General features: G+C 40.5%; 2 protein-coding genes across 7 annotated transcripts in view; both read right to left on the bottom strand.

The window, feature by feature from the left end:
• EPRS1 (glutamyl-prolyl-tRNA synthetase 1) overlaps positions 1–7287 on the bottom strand; it is a 37989-nt gene extending 30702 nt beyond the window's left edge. For all 6 annotated transcript variants that reach the window (XM_040057392.1, XM_040057395.1, XM_040057397.1 and 3 more), the window contains exons 1-3: positions 7166–7287; positions 4744–4828; positions 230–329 (exon numbers count right to left, since the gene is read on the bottom strand). In XM_040057392.1, coding sequence (XP_039913326.1) covers positions 230–329; positions 4744–4828; positions 7166–7211 — 231 coding nt within the window. In that variant the 5' untranslated portion in view covers positions 7212–7287. The remainder of the gene's footprint in view (positions 1–229; positions 330–4743; positions 4829–7165) is intronic.
• Positions 7288–10419: 3132 nt separating this feature from the next.
• On the bottom strand, positions 10420–20919 carry BPNT1 (3'(2'), 5'-bisphosphate nucleotidase 1). Its single transcript, XM_040060447.2, has 9 exons — positions 20724–20919; positions 17062–17186; positions 16407–16511; positions 16042–16149; positions 15436–15484; positions 14364–14455; positions 13218–13415; positions 12223–12328; positions 10420–11031 (listed from the first exon to the last, which is right to left on the bottom strand). The coding sequence occupies exons 2-9, from the start codon at positions 17176–17178 to the stop codon at positions 10883–10885; spliced, it is 924 nt and encodes a 307-aa protein (XP_039916381.1). The 5' UTR covers positions 17179–17186; positions 20724–20919; the 3' UTR covers positions 10420–10882.
• Positions 20920–20952: the final 33 nt, after the last annotated feature.

The following is a 20952-nucleotide window of genomic DNA, read 5'->3' as shown; positions in this document are numbered from 1 at the left end:
AAAAAACCAAACCCAACCCCAAAACTTCAAACAGGCCAAAAGAGAAAAATGGAAAAGAAAAGAGTCAAGAGCATGATTCAAGGCCAAGGTGGATGGGGCTGTGAGCAACTTGGTCTAATGGAAAGTATCCCTACCCATGGGAAACAGATGGTCTTCAGGGTTGGAAATAGATGGTCTTTAAGGCCCCTTCCAACCCAAACCATTTAATGATTCTGTGATTCCTTCTCACCTCAGTGTGTTCCAACAGATTTGAGCCATACAACCCAGCAGAGGCAGCAACTCGAGCCAGGTACCGAGCTATTGAATTCACATCGGTAAATGAAACTTGCCTGAAGAGAGAAAGAGGCAAGACAAAGGTACAGTGAATTACTACCTCCAGTCAGTTCCACTTTAATTGCACACACACACACAGTTGAAACACGTGCAAAGCAAACACAAAATAGATTCCAGGTGAACCAACAGGTGCGAGGTCACTGGAGGGGGAAAAAAAACCACCTAGCAACAAGAATAAATAAGTCCTTGCTTTTCTATCACCAGATGGAATAATAAGCTTCTAAATGTGAAAGAATTTTGTTTAGGCTGAAAATAAGAAAATAAGACTCTGATTATTCTTTCAAGTTCTAAAACTCTCTCCACATCTGACAGAATTCGTAATTATAACCTGAGGTACAGATTTTCCAGATTATAAGGAGCTAATCAATATTTGTTTTATTTTCATAAAAGAAAGATGACTTTGAAGAGGATTCCTAGTGAATCAACAGAATTGAGAGGTCTTCATCACAATTTTAAGGGCTAGCATCAGGGGAAAAAACCCTGTTCATTTGTTACCCACTTTACTCAATTCACACTTCACAGGGACCATCCCCTGGTGAAGAAACTTGCCTACCTGTATTTGGTTTTTTATCCAGTCTTCTCCAGATAACAGACTAATTTGAATCTGCTGTCCCCATTCTGCTTATGAAAGTTCTTAATTGACCTGAGAAGAAAGGCTTTCCAAAGGGAGTATTTCCTTTTTTGTTTTCATGTCCCTTTTCTACATTTTATACAGTATCAAAAAAGTTGCACACTGTCAGAAATTAGCTTCCAGTTCATCTAAGATAAATTAATATTTACAAAAGAGCTGTGGAAGAAAGATGCATCAGAAGTACCAGTTCTCCAGATAACACTCTTCTCTACTCTACAGTCCCACGTAGATGCAGATTGCAAAAACAAAGCTCTAATTGCCTCTAAATCAAGCATTGATATCAAAAAAAGGTGTCCTTGTAAGCGTTCCTTTGAACATTTAGTCCATTTAATGGACTGAATGCTACACTCCAACTCGTCCAACCAAGGTTCCACTTCTGTTCTGTCATTGTTCTCTATCTCCTTTTTTACCCACAGTGTCCTTTACAAAATTAGAAGAATTCAGATAGCCCTCAAGCCTTGCAAAAATCAACAAAAGGTCTGAAAATCAGAAAAAATGTACTTAATATATTAATAATTAGAACATGTCCTATTTTTAGTGCAAATGGACCAGCCAGTCTCATTAGGCTAATTGCAGTAAAACATTAAGGAATACAGTTCATTGGGAGGGGTTTTTTGTTTGCTTGTTTTTAATTCTGCTTGCTTTCCAAGCATCTAGGATCCAGTGTACATATATAAGACTCATATAACAGAACTAAAACCAAAAGTCACAGCAGGGTGCTTAAATGACACAAAGTGTGTCCTAATTTCCCACCACCTATTTTAAGGAAGCTTTTTTAAACCGAGAAAAGCAAAACGTTTCCAATACATCTTCACTTGAAAAGTCTGTGACACTTTTATTGTTTTCATCAGTTCATACCAAAACAAATATCCCTTGATTACTCAAGCAAAACTGAATACATGTATGAAATGGGAAAATGTTACTCAGAGAAAAATCTTACTTATGCTTCAAAAGCTGTTATTTTCTTCAGAAAAAACAAAATACTCCCACCCAAACATCACTAACTGACCTCTTTGGAAAAGTTATAAAAGGCTCTTTGCAGCCAGTGCTTGCTAACTCCAGGACTAAGTAAGGAAGAATGAACAGGAACAATGTAATGTTACAGGCAAAGAGTGGCTATTGAGAGTGACATGAAATGCCACATAATTAAACACCAGGGCAAACATTCAAGAAGACAAGATGGGAAAAAGGGACCAAAAAAAAAAAAAGCAAAATAGAAAAAAACTCAAAACTACAGATTATTTTCCATCATAGTAAATCAATATTTAATTGATTTGTAAAAAGCTTTGCAGAATGGTTGGATTGATCTGCCTAGGAAGAATTACTATTCTGAAATATGCATGTGCTGACCACACAAAACACAAAAGTTGTACTGCAGTTTGTTTTCTGCTACCCCAAAACTCTCCATAAAGCCATCAGCACTTAGCAGAGTGGTTTGCTTAGGAGCTATTACTACATGAAGTTTTGAAGCTAGGCCTTCAAAAATAAGCTTTAGAATAAAATTCATCATCTCAAACAAGCGATAAACCTTTCAGGTTTATCTTAGCTGACAGCTAAGTTTCAGCTAGTTAGCTGAAAATTTTGACATCATGTTTTAACTGAGCTTCAAAACAGAACCTAGAAGAATCACAAATAAAATGTTCTTTCTTGTTCAAGTGAAGTCATTAGAACTAATGGATTCCTGAAAAAAAAAAAAAAAAGTCAAAATCTGAAACATCCCAAGTGATTTTCACATCATGCCAAAACAAGATGGTTCAGCAGAACTGATGCCATAAAACCCATTTACCAAAAGCATTAGTTGAGATATGAGTTCAGCTGATGCCTCTCACATTGCAGATATACTTTTAACAGACTTTAAGGAGGAGAATCAATTTTTAAAATGATTGTACAACCAAGCAAGGGAAAATTAATGCAATATTGAGGTCTGGAATAACTTCTTCAGCGTAAGCCAATGCCAGGGATGAGAAGACACTAACACACAAAAAATTTCCATCTGATGGGACCATGATTCTAGACGTTATCCACCCGGGGCAAAGGGCAGAAGAAGAGTGTTTGCTTTACATTTCTGACAAGTTCCATCACAGCCAAAATGAGCAGTTTTGCAATGCAATAGGAAGAAGTCATGGTAACACTCAATTATTTAATTAAATAAGTATTATTTCAAAGCCAGCTATATACATTTACAATATTGGAAGAGCACTTCCATGTGTCACAGGAGTGTATTCATATAGTTTAATATACACATCCATACACTGCCTAAACTGTCAAAGTAAAACAAAACCTAAACCTGACTAAGGCTATTTAACGGGAGAACTTTCTCCTGCAACTAAAAAATATCCAATTAACTTTCTGTTATATAAGCTGTATCCCACATGTGCAAAACACAAGCTGAAGATTCTTAAAGCTGTACCAATTAAATCCCAATACAACCTGTCACATTTCTCTTGCTTTAATTGAAAACCACAAACTCGGCGCCATCACCAGGCACAGCAAAAGACAACATGCAATATCAGGTTATGCAAGAACTCCTAGCCAAGTTCGGGTCTAACATTTTAAACAGAAAAGAGTATTTCCAACCAGTAAAACAACCATGACTGAAGACTCTGAATCTTCCTGTGCTTTGATTTTCTGCATATATATGTACTTAGTGACAAGCTCTTTTCCTAAGGTTAGAAGACATGGAAATGCTCAGTTGGTGCTAATTTATGAGGAGCAAGTCTGTAACTGCAGTACAAGATGAAATAAGTTACTTCTATAGCCATTCTTACAGACAAGCAGGTATTCCAGTTTATGATACATTGGTGGCTTTGACAGCATCTTCTACTGAATTAGCTCACAAAATGAGAGTTTGTCAGCAAGTCTGTGAACAACAGATTCCCCTGATCTTCAAAAGAACAATGTTCAAAAACCACTGTTATAATCAGTAATTACAAATTCATCGTGGTGTTAATATACTTAAAGTTACAACTGCAATGCTCATGTGTACAAATATGCTCCTTACTGTAGATACTAAATGTCAGTTTCCACTGATATGTCAGACAGCAGGATCTCCCCTCTCGATATATCCAGGTGTCTTAACTCATATGGAATCGAAGATGACAATGCAGCTTCCCAAAATTAACAGCGTTAGTCCTGCATTTCTGACAGGCATTTGATCTTACTCAGATTGTAAAAAACATCTTTGTGCCCCAAACTTGAAATTATCCATTCCATTGGCAGAGTATTTTTAGAAGGACAGACAATAGATTGCTACAGAAATTTCCAATATTCTTTCTACAGTCTGCAGATGGATACACTGAACAGCACAGCACAGCACAGTTAATTAGCACTTTCCTGAGATAACATCATGCCTTTGCTTATACACACACAGGAGGGAGTCTAAAATAATGTTATCTAAACATTCAAATTTCAATCCACCACACATGTACAAGTCCAAGGAATCTTATATACCAAACCTCTCTAATATAAAACTAATATAAAATTGCTGTTGGTAACCCATGGCACCACAAATAAATCCTAACAGTAAAGTGACTGGTACAGCATAAATGATTATACACAGGTACATGTAAAAAAAAAGGTTTTTTCCATAAAGATCTAGTTCAGAATATACTGTAAATGTTTTGCCTGTGCTACAAAGACATCTGTAACGCAGTGATGAATAAAACTGTATTTTTTTTATCCTCTTCCTCCTGCCTCAAAAGGTTACTGTCAATGTTACAACCATGTGATTTTTAAAACTGCTGACCCAAAGGTAGAAGGAGAGATGCAAAGTCACTTACTCGGACACAGAGAGGATGGTTTCTTTGCCTTCTTGCACTGAAATTTCAACATCATTCTTCACATGCTCCACTGTCAGCAGAGCTCCTTGAAAAGACAAGACAAAAAGATACTGAACTTCTTTCAGGGAGAGACACCTTCCACAGCTACAGCCAACCAGTTACATCTCCTATCCACGAGGACCAGGTGACTGATGGCGCCTTCAAATAAGAATGCTCAGGGAAACAAAAAAAAAATCAATGTTCAGTCTCATATGCAAGAGGCTTCTTCTTGGCAATCCTCACAGCTTCAAATTGATAATGTCCAGCACACAGTGATCTGTAGTGGGCTCAGCAAGTGTCAGCTGCAATATATTTTTGCTTCCTAAGGGTATGGTAAAAATTAATCCTGTCCTCCAGTATATGAGAATGTAACCAAAAAGTTCTTCATTATTGAACAGTATTACTAATGTACTCCATCCCTGACACACGCACCAAAGGAGATCAAATACTGAATATATCAGCACTTCCTGAACAAGGATGAGACTGTTTTTTTCCTGATTTAAAGTTTATGAAAAGATTAGCCATTCAAAACCAAGAAACTTTATCCATATAAAAGCGCAGGAAGCTTACACTGGGTTTTCCAAGTATTTCACCAGCGACAATAAAAAATGGTCTCCAGAAAGAAAAGAATTATTGAAGTTCTTAGGCTGCACCATTGACTGGAAGGCAGCCCTGCCCATATTCGAAGAGGCTTGATGCAAACCTGCTCTGATCTCGAGGCTCTACAGCACGACACAGCAGCTCAAACAAAGCACCGAGCTCACTTGGCTGCGCCTCTGCGCTGGCTCTGCTCCAGAGTCAGCCCGCTGAGCATAAGCAGAGGAGCTTGTGTTCTTTAACTTTGCTCAAAGCACGTACAAAGGCAGCAAGCCTTTGCATAGGCAAACCAGCCAAAGGACTGTACTCTAGTCTGGAAAGGCACCTAACCTGTTACAGACTCCAGAGCGTGCCGTGCACTTCACGGTCCCTAGAACAACGCTCCAGCTACCGAGGCAGATGGTACTATAAGCTATTAATACACTGGCCTAAATACAAACCGCTGGAGCTAGGAATCCCCTAGCTCTCACCTCTGCTCAGCTGAAAACCCTTCTTGTGGCATTAAGAGTAAGTCAAGGTTCTTCCTCTCATCCCCCAGCTATCTATCTGTGAAATTCAGGGTGACATCCCTTATGCAACACGCTAGTAAGACAGGTAAGTATTTTAATAACATGCACGGAAATGCTTTGAAAATGACAAGTGCTATGTGCTACAAGCTATGTAATTAATACTGACGACATTTAAAACTATTACACTTTTCCCACTGCACAGCAAACATGATGAAGAGTATGAAGTAGGGATGAGTAAGATGAGTGTGCTTGTCTCCTTGATATAAATGTTTCATCTGTAATATGCAGTATTTCTGACATAATCATGCAATCTCCTGAAATAAACCTCCAGTGCCAGTCACCAGCTGTCTAAGAAAACAAATCTCCAAAGGTCCTAAACCTGATGTTAACCATAATTCTTATTGCATCATTTTCTTTTCTGGCAAATCGGTATAAACAAGTATCAGGAGAAATTTTATTTAAAACGTATGTTTTTATACCTCGAATCAGTAGTCATGCAAGTTGTATTCAACTCTGAAATGCATTTGGGAATAACAGCAAGAAAAAGAAATCAATAAACTATGATGAAGAATAGGAAGAAAAATTATTTTAAATAGCTATAATGAAATGGAGAAACTTTATGGAACACATACGAAAGATTCTTTCCAGATGGGTGGAAGTGCAATGAAAGAGGTTCTCACATTTTTAAAGGCAAAATAACATCGAAGGGCAGCGAGCAACCGAGAAAGCAAGATTTCACGGCGCAACTTCGAGCCAGCTCCCCAGAGGGGAATTTTAGCAGCAGATTAGAACTGAAATGAAAGACAGCAACACAGCGGCAGAGCTCAGAACGGGCAGTGTGAAAAATGAAAGACAGCAACACCGCGGCAGAGCTCAGAACGGGCAGCGTGAACGAGGGCTGCCTCGAACCTTCAGCCTCAACGCGCCAAGTCACCCGAGGCTGCGCCCGTGCCCGAGTTCCCGCAGCCCGAGCTGTGCCCGGCGCCGGCCGCTCCGCCACGGCCCGAGCAGCTGCCCGGAGGGACCCGCAGCGGGCACACGGCCGCGGGAAGGGCGGCAGGGACGGGAAGGACGGGAGGAATGGGAAGGACGGGAGGAATGGGAAGGGACGGCCACGGGCCCCGGTGCCGCCTCGCCCGGCCCCGCACGCGGGCACGGCCGGCGCCGCATGATGCAACACGGGCGGGAGGGAGCGAGGGAGGGAGCGAGGGGCAGAGCCCCGCCGGACTCCCCGGCAGAGCGGCGTCGGCGCGGGGCGAGGCCCGGCCCGCACTTACCGAGCGGGGGACTGCCCGCGTCCACGGTGAGGCTCAGCGCCGCCATTCCCGCCGCCAGCGCCGGAACCGAGGGAGCAGCGGGGCGGGGCGCGCAGCGCTGCCAGCTCGGCAGGGGCCGGCGCGGCCCGGGCGGCCCGGCAGGACCCGCCCCGGGGCGGGGAAGCGCTCGTCACTTCCGCGGGAGAAGCCGTGGAGGCGGCGGAGCGGGTGCCCGGTCCGTCCCCTCGGCGGCGGTTAGCCCCGCTGGGCGCTCCCGCCCCCCGGCCGGGGATGAGGGACGGGTGCGGGGTGAGGCTGCCCTGCCCCTCCGCAGAGCAGACACCGGTGCTTCCCTTCTCACGGCTGCTCCGGCTGAGCCTGCCCCGGGGCTTTGCGGGGGCCGCCTGCCAAAGCTCTTAGCTGGATGTCTGTCAGCAGCCGTGGAGATGCCTCCAGCCTCTTATCTATGTGTGATGATCCAAACAAATCGAGCGGCGCAACACGCACCAACACGTTTGAGTTAACGGTGGTTTCACTCCTCTGGTTTTGTAGGATGTCGCTTCTTAAACGCCTGACAAACGTGCGAATTTTGCAGCGGGTCAGATGAGTCCTAGAATATCCCGAGTGGGAAGGGATCCGCAAGGATCATTGAGTCCAACTCCTGGCCCTGCACAACGTGCTCCAAACGCTTTTGAACTCTGGCAGGCTTGGCACTGTGACCTCTTCACTGGAGAGCCTGTCCCAGTGCCCAGCCACTTTCTGGAGCCTTGGAATGAATTACAAAATGCTGCGTCACCGGGTTTTTCACAGGAGACTGGCTCAAATTCACTTTGTTGCAAGGACAATGCAGTGTCACTGTGATTATTTTTTCCCCTACATCTATTTTATAGCTGTTACTGTAGCACCTAATGTGCTAACAGTAGAGACATTATCAACTGCTTGACTGGTGAAGCAGTGCTTTTTGTGCAGTGGAGGTAGTGGTATATCCAGAGCATGGCTGCACATTATGTGCTGGTTTTTATGCTTGATTCCTGCTGCTGGATTTAATCTCAACTTTGCTTACTCTTCTCCTGAGTTAGCAGTTGTACAGGTTCTGTAAGCATGGAAAGTATTTCCACGTGTTTCCATACATAATTATCTTTACACACCATTCAGAAGCTGATAAGTGCTGTGTGTTCTACTCCCATTCAGGTAAATGAGAAGACAGAAATTACAGCAGAATTAGAAAGAGGCTTATGCTGAAGAGATTTTCAAACCTATTGCAAGTTTCAGATGAAAATAAGGTTATAGAAGCAATAGATGAAGATTACGAACTTCTGTCGTTTGTATTTTCATGATTGCATGGAAAGAACGATTAAGGCAGGCCTTTGTGTTGCCTGAGTTGTTCTACATTTTATCTTGTTTTGCAAAGTCACATGCAGATTTTGATGGGAATGCCACAGAATTCATATGAAAGGATCCTGTACAAGATAAAGGTGAAAATTATGTATAACAAGCAGTGAAATCAGTGTACTTGCCGCGTGGTTCAAACTTCAGTCACAATCAGTATGTGGAATGACTAAACATACAATGGGCCAAAATATGAAGACGGTTCTAATTAAAGCAGACCGAATCTGCCTTGCATGCTCTTACCAGTTATGCAATTGAGGGGAGAGAAGAAAGGCAGGCTTTAGATCAAAGGATTAGAAGCACACATTGTTCCTATATATGCAGCTCTAATCCAGTGTCATGATAGAATGAGGTAAATGCTAATCTTGCTAATTTATCTGTAAATGGTAGGCAAAGATGACCTCACTAAGGAAGAGATTCCTTAGATTCTGTTCCACGTGTGCACATGGAGAGACAGGAACACTTTAGCAAGAGTTTCCTTGTTCATATCTTTAGGTGGCAAGATGTTCCTGCTTGTTGGAAATAAGCTTTAAGAGTCAGCTTTAACCCAGTGAAGGCATATAGGTGTTACCCTACTGTGAGGAAAGGATCTTATCTAAGGACTCTAAGTGAGGTGGAGTTGTTGAATATCTTGTGTGATGACAGGAAAAAGAAGTAAGTTGGACACACGGTGGAAAACTGAATTTCAAAACTTTCTTCTGTACGGTGAAACAACTTTTTGTACCTTGAGGCACTCATTTAAACACAGTTTGTGTGGATGAAGAGTGTAGTTATTTAGAAGACCTAATCTTGTGGGCAGAGAGGAAGGGAGAAAGGGTACCATGCATCTTCCAGGATATTCTGGCATTCATGGTGCCAGCAGAGTTACGGTAAGGAAAAAACTCATGTGGGAGAGCTTAGGGATTCAGTCTTTATGTAAGCAAGCAGCTGTGTTCAGACACCCTCCCTGACACCACCTGTCTGAGAACCTGACATATGCCACTCTTTTCTCCACACAGAGGACAGAAAGAAAAGCAAATTTCTGTGTTGTCTGTTGAAACTGGCATCTCTCCATGGCATTCCTCAGTATGTGTCACATTGTTAGGGAAAAGGAGGCCCTAGGACTCCTCCATTTGAGAGTAAGGAACTAGAGTCACATCATCTTGAGAAAAGAAGGGGCTCAGATGCCTCACTGGTTCAAGAGCATAATCCCAAAATCCTAAATTCAGCTTGAAGAGACTTGAAGAGGCTTCAAAAGAGTTTGGCTAAGTTTCCAATTTTAGTTAGTCATACATAATTTACTACTGGTTCTCTTTTGTGTTCAAGTGGACTGGGCAGTTGAATCCTGCTCTCCTAACAGCCACACCCATGGACAAGCTGACTGAAACAGGATCTCCAATTTCAAATTAATTTTATTTGATCATGGCCCTGTTCTCTCCCCTCTTCTAACATGCCTGTGTTACACAAGAGGGGAAAGAGGTACTGTCAACTTCCTCAACTCTGGGGCTGTTGGAAAGGCACCTGGTTTATCTCAGAGTTTGAACATGGAAAATTTCAAGGTCTGGCATTTCTGTTATTCCCAAGTATGCCAAAGCGACCTTGACTTTGGATGCCCAAAGTGCTCCAAGACTGCAGTGGCATAAACCCTGACAAAGGCATTTCAAATCATCATAGAGGTGCTAGGAACTCCTGCCCCTGTCACACTTCCCTGGGTTCCCAAATGAACTGTCCTGAACCCTGCTGTATGTACACTTCACTGATCCTCAATGAATCCAGTGATCCATGAGCTCTTATTTGAGATTTCCAGCTGCATTGTGTCCTGCCTCCTGCAAAACTCAGACAACCCAACAAATCGCAGTCTTGGCCATCCCAAAACTCAGTGCAGACCAAAAAAAATTCAGATGCCATTCTAAGAATCAAAACTGTCAACTTTATAACAAATTCATCCATCCAGGCAAATCCTTACTCCATTTATATTTAACTCAATAACCCTTATTGACAACAAAAACCATTGGAGCAAGATCACATACATGACTTAACATGATTTCATCTTCAGTATATGAAGATGCTTTTTGGTCTGCAGTGTTATGATTAGCAGTATATTACACACGGTCATGAGGAAGGAAAACTCCAAAAGGATATAGAAAACAACTGCTGAAGAAATGAGACTGCTTTGATGTTATCTGATCAACCCAGCCAAATAATCTGATCCAACAGATACTTAGAGATACTGTATAATTTTGAAATTATTGAACACCTTACAGTTCAGATTCTATGGAACAGAATTTGAAGCTCAGTCATCTTCTTCCTTTCTTTTTTTCCAAGCTCATTTTCTCAGCCTTCCAGGCCAAGTGAAGATTCTTCCCTGCTTTAAGGCACAAGAGATTCCTTCACAGTGTTTGGAATACGACTGGCATAGTAGTCATAATTTCTCAAAGTGGCAAGGACCCCTGCTGAATTCATGTGTTTCACCTCCTTGTTATACTGAAATGAATTTCCACGGATATCAGTTATTTTGCCTGGAAAAAAAAAAATATATATATATATATAAAATTATTTTGGCAAAAATGAGTTGGAGTCTATTAGTTCAAGTGAAATAACTAAAAGCAGTCTTTGTGGTACACATGCCTGTCTTCAGATGTGAAGTATCTTTGCTTCCGGTTTAAGTACAACAGGTTTTATATTGACTGAAATCAAATAGCTGGTGGGGTTTTTTGGTTTTTTTCCAACAATACTTAAAATTCTTTGTGTCTCAGAAAAAGGAAAACATCAAAACATCTTTCTCTCATGGATTACTTAAAATGCTTCCTGAGTAGTTTTTACATTGGCCATTGACAAGCAGCAAAGAAAAATCCTCAGTTCAAGTTAAAACCAGGGTAAGTCTATACCACAAACTCTAACAAAATGTAGAACCAGTTCAGCTGGTTTTAAATGAGATTATAGAAATCACTTAGCAAGACCAACACAGATCTTTATTCAAGTTAATTTAACCAGGAGATTCCTACCTACCAAGGAGGCTAAATACAGCATTGTGCTGCCTCAGATTGGTTGGGCTGCTTTGTGCTTGAGCTAACCCTGTTTCAAATCATCCCAGTTATGAACAATACAGGCTGCAGAGTTCAATAGTGTCCTTAGGAAGCCTGTTATCCTTGCTTGACAGATTTTAGGAATCAGACCCCATGATTTTAGCATATGGTGGCAGAAGGCCTATTAATGTGAAAAGAAGGATTTTAAAAACAAGTAATACTACTTCAAGTCCTTGGCAGTGACACTTTCATAACTTTACAATCCCTTAGTCCCTAGATAAGGGAAGTGTCTCACGTTGGCTGGCGACTACTGATTCTATTGAATTACACGAATGACTCAATTTTGCAGTTTGTACATCCAGAGAACAACTACATGATTTGACCTATTTTTGTTGGTTTAAAGAATTCAATATTGCATAACATGTTGCTAATTATAAACTACTATACTCAGTTAGTAGAACAGCAGATTTTAATGTGAGATAGTAGCTAACAGAAAAAAAAAAAAAAAGGCATTTGTTTTGAAAATATTAAAATGAATATACCCCAAATTTGGGGATTTGGATTTTTTAATTATGTGACAGTTATTGACACATGTATCATCATTTTTCTTTCAACAGAAAGCGTAACTAACTTCAAAATAATGCAGTTTCACTTATCCTGGAACTCTGAATGCTATGAACTTACCTCCCACAGCATGTAGGATAGCTTCAGGTGCACACGTATCCCACTTCTTGCACCCAGGACTGGCAAATACATAAGCAGATGCTTTGCCTTCTATCAGTTGAATGATCTGTTAAGAACAGAGTTGCAATCATTTCAAAGGATCTAGGCATTTAGAAATGGGTAGAAGTAACACCAGGAAGGGGGGATTAAATCTTTATTTAAATACTGATAGGAAAGGAACACCAGCCATTTCCTTATTGATATTACAAGAAATATAATAGTGTAATAATAAATTACAATAAATGTAATAAGTTTTAGAAGCTATACTTTATCACCATTCCCAATTCAATATTTTTGATTGTTATAAATACAGTCTATAGGATGAAAATCTGCTCTCACTTTCAGAAACAAGAATTCACTTCTTGTGCAGGTACTAAAAAATAAAGTGGAAACTACATACATGTTGTGTTAGTGCCATTTTGGGCCTTGCACATGTTGGAGAAAAGAGATGAGAGGGTGTGTTTTTGACAGCTATGACAAAACTAAGCTTTAAAACTTGTACCAAATGAGTGTTCCCTGTACACAGAGAAATTTCACAAAGGAAATATCACTGTGTGCTTATATTTTTATCCTTTCAAATGTGCTGTTGGATAGTTGGAACAACAGCTGTATTAACACAAACAGGAGGACATGTCTAATAATTGAGATGAAACTGAATTCCCATTTAGTCATTCTGGTCCTACAACTTCTTATTTTCACCCCTAAAAACAGAATATCAGGGAAGACAGACCTCAGCCATGACCAGCACGGCCGCTGGTACAAATACACCTGTGCCAAATTCTCTCAACCTCACAGCAGACTGAATGCTAAGAAGAGAAGTTGTGCTGGGGAAGGTGGAGGAAGTATCTCCTGCATATTCATGCAAATAAGCAAATGATTTCTTTAAAACGTGGTTTTGGGTTTCTTTCCAAAGGTGCCACCTTCCAGTAAAACCAGAAGATTTGGGGTTTTCGTACCTTGTTTCCTGCTCCTCCAACTCTGATGACATGGTCTGGGTTCAAGGCAGTGATGCACTCATTCACCAGGGCACTGCTGTGGGAGCGGGTGGTGACGACGATGTGTTTGCCAGCAGGTGCTTCTGTCAGCTGAAAGCCAAAGGCACCCATGCCCAGCACTCCCCAGATGGTCCTGCCCAGCACAGCGTTAGCTCCTGCCTACAAAAAAGGCACAGAGTGATGGTTAATCACACTAATCAGCAGTTAAAGCACAAAGGGAAAGGGGTACCTAGATGCATCTTGGCACATCAGGAAGTATAATATTGATGCTGGTCTGTACATTTCAACAGTGGCATATGAAAAGAACTACTCGAGAGTCCAGAGTGAGAAACTGGTTCTCTTTCCCTCTAAGGCAATGCCATCATTGACCCTTTTCTAATCTGTGACATGTGGTAGCATTACATGCTGCCTCCAGTGACTGGCAGATTAATATTTGTGTATTTCTGTACTTGGGGCACAATCTGCAATTGAAAGTATCTAGTAATTTGAAATATTTTGTGATACACAGAACATGATAGATTACATCAGCTCAAGGGCTTTTTCTTTAAACTCCAGTAAGTTTAACTAATCGAGCTATATCGTGAGCTCCCCCAGTAATACTGAAATAATCTCCAAATGTGTAAGTGACTGTAGGCTGGCCATCCTGCCTTTTACCTGAAGCCTGGCATGATACACTCTAAGCCAGCTGTCAGTGACAGTTTAAGCTTGTTTTATTTAGGGCTGCAGATTTATGGCAGTTACCATGCAGTGCAAATGCACCCATTGCATGGATTTACTGAAGAATTTCTAGCAAAGACTGCAACACCACTGATCTGTGCTTGTCTTACAGGACTGAAGCAATTTGCACAGTATATATGTAATATATCCTGTATTAGTGCATTACACCAACCTCAGGATTCAGTATGGCCGTTAGTAAGTTCCTGACATTCAGTTCCTGGAAACCGACGTTCAAAATTACATATATTTCATTAAAAACCCCCAATACCTTACATTACAACATTAACTCCACTACATGCCACTTATCAGTTGAAAGGGTGCTATCTGAAATAGCTTAGGAGTAACATTTAGAAATCTCAAATGCTTCTAAATAAATCAATGATTTAATACCTCGTAGTTGTAATATGGCTGGTTAATAACTCCTGCTATTGCTTTGCCTCCATAGGCAATTCCAATAAGAACCGTTACATGGTCAAGGAGACCTGGACAGGAAAAGCAGGAATGCAGTTATGCTTGAAAAAGAGAAAGATCTTAACAAAAACATAAACATCAGTAAAAGTCCACAAATCAATATGCAGGGTGCTGTCTTAAAAATACAAATACTGATCAGGATTTTCAGATGCTGATATAATCTTTTACTCATTTAGCCTTGAGGTCTGCTAAAAATGCCCTAGATAGAATTCTTTTAATAGAGTTATGTTATAATTAACACATAATGAGAAGGAAGTTTAAAGATACAACTACACAGCAGTATACAGTGACATTCTTCTGTAATTCTGGTGGGAGTTCTTTAATGCTACACAAAGCTATTGGTTTGCTGACAGTTGTGCATCTCTTTCCCCAAAAAGGGGAAAAACCTGCCTAAAAGATTTTACATTAATCAACTAAAAGATGCTTTAGGAGGCAAATGTGAGGTTTCAGCATTTTGTTTCTTGAAATCTTTTTTTTTTTTTTTTTTTTTTTTTTTTTTTTTTTTTTTTAATTTTCTTTCATTTTAGGGTCTATTTCTATGGATAGAAATCAGGCTTTGCTGAAAACAGTTTCTTCCCGTGACTGAAGAATCATGATATGTGGGAAGATGTTTGTTTCATTTTGAAAGGGCTACAAGTACAGCTGTTGTATTTGAGTTGTTTGAGAGGAAGGTGATTTAGTCCTTTAATTCAAAGAGATGCAAAATTGTAAAGTTACTAAAAACTTAAGACAATCTGCCAGCAGTCAAAGGCAGCTCTTTGCACTCTGAAATTATACAAGCTGGTCAGCACTCAGTAGCCCATCAGGAATATTGGTTAGAACTGAATGGAATGAATAAACACATTCCAAGCACTCAAAAAGAAGAGAAACATCAGTGTTACAAAATGACACTGTAAGTAACTTCCATGATAAAACTATCTACATGTATATGCTACTTTATTACATTGCTATTTTTTTTTTCTAAATCAACAGAATTAAAAGAAAATCCCACCTTCAGTGTACTCCTTGGTTCCATCCAAGGGATCAACCCATATTACAAGCTTTAAGAATAAAAAAATAAGGAAAATTAACAAATACAAATCATGTAAATTACCACACAAAGTGTATATTTTACTTTCGTGCTTTTATTTCCTTATGGTAGTAAGGAAATAAAGAGATCCGAAGTTTTAAAGTTATTATAGGATTGAAGCCTCTAATAGTATTTTGAAGGAAAAAAAAAAAAAAAAAAAAAAAAAAAAAAGGCAAGCTTAAAAATTGACTGGAATATCTCAGCAAATCTCTTAACAGAAGTATGAAGAATAAAACTAAAATGAAAAATGAGATTACTTTCTTATGTCCAAACAAGATTCCTGCCAAATTGATTTGAATCACAAATTGTAAGAAGCCAATTTCCATTTCCCATAACTGCACAAAGGAGCATGCAGCATATGCAGCTCTGGAGGTGTGATTTTCATGACTACATTTCAGTTTTCAAACAAAAAAGAAAAATTTGCAACATTGAAAAAGCCCTTTCTTCACTGTACACTTTTAGCTGAAGTCAGAAAGTAGTATAGATAATGTAAAATATGAAGACGCAGACATAGCATTACCACATTACCTCTTCCTCTTTAATTCCTGTGTACTGAGCAGGACAAGGTTTCTTCAGTATTTCTTCACAGTGACCATCTTCAATTAAATCCTCAGTTACATCATCAGTGGGCAATTCCTAAAAAAAGAATTCTCAGAATTACTAGAAGAATGTTTTGGACTCACCTCATTTTGCCTTAGAGCTGTGTATTTGACAGCAGCTTGATAAAGCTAATGAAAAGGAAAGGTGAAATTGGATGGAAATACCTTTGTTTGTTGCTTTTTGGGTTTTTCTTTTTTAATTAAAACCGATGTTTTCCTAAACCTAGCCAAAGCAAATTCTAGTGCAAGCTACAGCGAGATAAACTGTTAGCATGAAATAAAGCAGGTACTTACTTCTTCTCCTATGATTGTCACCTTGGGAAACTTCCGTGCCAGGGAAGCACAAATGCTCATTTGTACCAGTCGGTCAGCTTTGGTCTGCAAGTCATTGGGTCCAGCCTGTCCAAGAGAGGATAGGAATTTGTGTACTAAAAAACTACAGCATGTTAGGGATTTTAATACCCGTTTTCTTTTTAGAATTAAATTTAAAGCTCTGAATTTATTTTGAAAGCTGTGATTTACAATAAAATCTGAAGTCCTTTTTTTTAGGAAATCAAACACTGATTTATTCTAATCCAAAATTCATGGAGGGCACAGTATTTTAAGCTGCACTAAGGATGTTAGAACATAGGTATAGGAATTAACAGGAAATATACCTTATTATGAATTTTGAGGTGCTATGCAAACCTTGTGTTTCATGAGGGAAAGCAGGACAAAATTATGGTGTTTCTTTTAAATGTACAAATATTGTTTAGAAGTACTTGTCAAAAGACACTTCTCTAGGGCTGTTTTAATCATTTAAAAAGCAATATTTGTTGTAGCTGGTGGTGAAGGAAGTGAGGGCTGTACTTCCTCCCACAGTTGCTGACTTTTAAAAATACCGCTTTGACTTGTATCTAACTCACGATTAACAAGTGAAATTAAACTGGAACAAAGTAAAAGGTAATACCTTTTCCACTATGCCCAGATCTCCTGTAGACATCACATTTCTAACAATTGTTGCAGCTTTTTCTGCAACAGAATATGCCGAGGCCACCACACGCATGAGGAGAGCTGGAGAAGCCATGCTGAATGCTGAAAAGAAACAAAAAGCAAACTTGAACATTTCTCTCTTCAAGAGAAGAAAGTAGTCGAGTATTTTACCTAACATTTCAAACAGATACAGCTTAACTGAGCAGGAAGGGGAAAATGGGTTACTGCCAGTGAGTGGTAATGAGGTGAGCTTTGGCTTTTTTTAAAAATACAATTAACAAACACAAGGATGTAAAGCTGTTATATACAGGATCTTGCAAATGCCCATGTTCTAGACCTGGTTCTCACTAAAATAGAATGACATTAAAAATGAACATCAGCAGCAGCAGAAACTCTTACCATAAATATTAAGAAAAAGAAGAGTGTACACACAGTACTTATTTTTTGCACAGTTTGAACGTAAGTTCATTTTTTCAGAACTGAACCTACAGTTGATTTGTGCCCAGAACTCAAGCACAAGACTACCAGACAGGATGACATCAACAACTTCACTTACTATTCCCCTTTGTTTAACTATAAAATAGGGGTTTGTAGATGGCCAATTGTGTACACAAAGTAGGTTAATAACATGCAGATACTGCAAACTTGTATGCAAAAGTTGAATTTAACCATCTGGATTTAACCATCCTTTCTGTATTTGTTCAACTTCTCCTGATTTCTTTAAGGAAATCAATTTCTATCTTCCTGCCTCCCCTCACCACTCCATGCCCTGTCCTTCTTCCTGTTGCATTGTCTTCCTCATCTGTTCCCCAGCACAAACCAGTGCAATTCACTGGGCCTTCAGTTACCAAGCAGAATAAAAATAACCCTTGGAATGGCTGGCATTCCTCCCAGCTTTTCATTAGGTCAGGAAATAGAACTATTGATAACACACTGCATTTTTTTTTTTTTTTTAATGCAAAGCTAATTGCTTTTTATATTTTCCTATCAGTTGTTTCTGTCTGGGTGGATGACACACTCTTTGGCTTGGCCTCACATGTATGACACACTTCCAAGGAAATGAGCACAGAGCCAGAACAAAATACAGAGGAATTCACTGATCACCACGCAAAAGATACATTATGGGGGAAGTGTAATATAACAATCATATCATAAATACTTGCAGCAAGTACTGCTTAAGTGGCAATGGGTCATTATACAACTCCTTTCCTTTCTTCCTTAACAAATCAAGTTCACGGCTGTTCACAAAACAGCAATGTCAGACGTATCAGAATCCCAAATTTAGCCAATTTAAGGACTTTTTGAGCACTTTAGTAACACTGTACCTGTACCAGTAAAGTCAGAAGCACTCTGAGGCTGAAAGAGTAGAGTGGCTGTGCAAGCACATTCAAAAAACACAGTTGCTAATGTTAATTATTATTTCCGGCTGATGGATGGGAGCAAAGTGCTCTGGAGTTCTGTGGAATAGCCAAGGTCCATACCCAAAGAAACCCCAGACAGATAGCAATGGTTACAGGAAATTTTTGAAATGCTACTGTTCTGCCAACTGCTGTGGCAAAAAGCAGCTCTCAAACAATTGAAAGTTACAGAGCAAATATGTATCATAACAGAAGGAAAGCATATACTATTTTAAGTCTATACCATCAAGTGAAACAAGTTATCAGGAAGGAAAATAGTTCATTCCATAAGGAAAATACCTGGAATATGAGAATTTCTGAGAGAGAGTTAAAAAAGTAGCATATTAGATGGGAAGTTTGGATTAAACAATTGGAATGAATTATCAGATGAACATAATTAACTTTTTTTGCTCAGTTTCTCATAAAAGTCATTTGACCTTTTGCTGTACATTTGATCCTGCTTCATAAAATGAGATGAAGACTTAATTGTTTTAAAGTCTTGACTTACTTTGCTTGCACAAAGTTTCAAAATACTCAGAAAACAATACAGAAATACTATCTTGAATTCTTGAAGCATGACCCAAGGTGTTTCTTGGGTACATTTTTCTTGGCCATACTTAAGGCAAACAAATATACTCTCTGTGGCAACCCAGAATCTCCTGGCAAACCGTAAAATTACAATATTTTTATGAAAAAAAATAAGGTTTAATAAAAGAAACTGAAATGAGAGGTTCAACATCCCTTCTTCATCACTCTGGAGTAGTTACCGAATGAATTGCAAAGTATTTGATTAGTGCAACGGTGCCTTAAATTTTTACAGGGTTGCATCTTCTGTGTGGCACATCTTCTGGTGCACTGGACCTTTTGGATTAGAAAAGTGAATGCAGTAGTTTTGGGAAGACAGACAGATAGTGCTGAAGGCAATCTTACCCCGATGTATTGCAGCTGTGTTAATTATCCAAGAGCTGCCCCCCACAGCTCTGGGTGTGATAAAGAGTGAGTTAGCTGGGAGAGTTGCAGTCTGTTGGCTGTGAGGGGGACGGGACAAGAGGTTGTGTGAGGGACAGAAAGGGTAAGATGTTGTGTGAGGGACAGACAGGGTTAGGTGGCTGTGCTAGGAGAAGGAAGGAGCAAGCCAGAACTGCAGAAGGAAGAGAGGACGAACCAGAGCTGTGTGGAGATTGCCCATGGGAGGCTACATAGAAAAGGTATAAGAGGCTTTTTGATAACAAGGTGCTGATGCCTGAAGCCTTCTTCGGTGTCAGTCGTACCTCCTCCGTCAGTAGTTGCCTCTAAGTTCTTCACCTCTGTAACTTTTTTATCTCAAATTAACTTTTTTATAGGTTTATGGCACATTCTTTCTAATGAGAGCAATGTCTAATGTATGCTTCCACAAGGCACTTAAGAACATGTTGCTTGCTCTGGACAAAAATAGTTTGACTCCTACACAACTGTGGAGCTCACAAATACTGCACAGCAATTATCCCTCAAGTTAAATTTGGATATAATTTTCAAAACACACCTTGTCCTCTGAAGACCTTCCCTCCTTTCTTCTAGCCCAGCAACCAAATTGTTGAACGGTCTTGACAAATCCGCCTATTTCGATACCTACTAAAATTAATGAGCTCTCCTGTTCCTGTTCTGCTTTTTAATTCTGATGTATGTAAGTACTACAGGCTGACAACAATTAATTTATCAAGGCACGCATGACAAATTTGTTGATGGTTCTCATTCAGTCTCTTACGCAAACTTCCAATTTCCAAATTTATGATTTTTGCCTGATGAAAGGAGAAAGTGGGCACGACATAGAGCATGTCCTTAAATCCAAGTGCTAAGCCATGACTTCTTTCTCGCAACTCTTCAATGCCCGAGCGACCAGAGCTCCCTATTTCTTTACAACAAACTTCGGCCCGCACCTAGTAAAAGATAAATTTTCCATTATGTAAGGGAGCAATATTTACGCAGCAGAAGCAGGCGAGGACTCAGGGTGGGAATCCCACTGCGATTCACCTACAGACTCCAAGTGGGAAAGGGCTGCGCTACCTCATTTCACCAAAGAGGAAAAAAGGGAAGCCTGTTCCTGATTCTCGCGCCCCGACTATTGCCGGTGGCAATGTGCCCGCAGGGCAGCGCAGCCGGAGTCAGGACAGTGCCCGGAACGCAGCCAGCGGAGCGTGGCCGGACACACCACGGGCGGTCGGGGATGGCAGGAGCAGCCCTGCGGGCGCAGCAGCCAACTCACCGTGTCCAGTCTCGCTTTTCCCTGGATCTCCGCCGGCAGCGCGCGGGTCGCTCCGAGCCCTTCGCGCCCGTCCCCTTGGCAAAGAGAGACGCGCGCCCCAGCACCGCCGCTCACCGCCCGCAGCGCACCGAGGCCTCCGCGCCGGCTCCTTCGGGGAGGACTCGCCGCCTCTACAAAACCACCTGGGAACGCCCCGAATCCTTCCGGCTCCGGGCGGGGCTCAAGTCGG

The sequence above is a fragment of the Hirundo rustica genome, chromosome 3, assembly GCF_015227805.2.
Source record: "Hirundo rustica isolate bHirRus1 chromosome 3, bHirRus1.pri.v3, whole genome shotgun sequence".
In the NCBI taxonomy this organism is placed as follows: domain Eukaryota; kingdom Metazoa; phylum Chordata; class Aves; order Passeriformes; family Hirundinidae; genus Hirundo; species Hirundo rustica.
This window is presented reverse-complemented; position numbering and strand designations above follow the sequence as displayed.

Bases quoted from the DNA above. Each gene is read 5' to 3' on its own strand.
- BPNT1 (XM_040060447.2), bottom strand. From the start codon at position 17,178: ATGGCTTCTCCAGCTCTCCTCATGCGTGTGGTGGCCTCGGCATATTCT. The intron at 16,150-16,406 runs GTAAGTACCTGC...TTCTTTTTTTAG, and splicing joins TGACAATCATAGGAGAAGAA to GAATTGCCCACTGATGATGT. The intron at 15,485-16,041 runs GTAATGTGGTAA...TTATTCTTAAAG, and splicing joins CAGGAATTAAAGAGGAAGAG to CTTGTAATATGGGTTGATCC.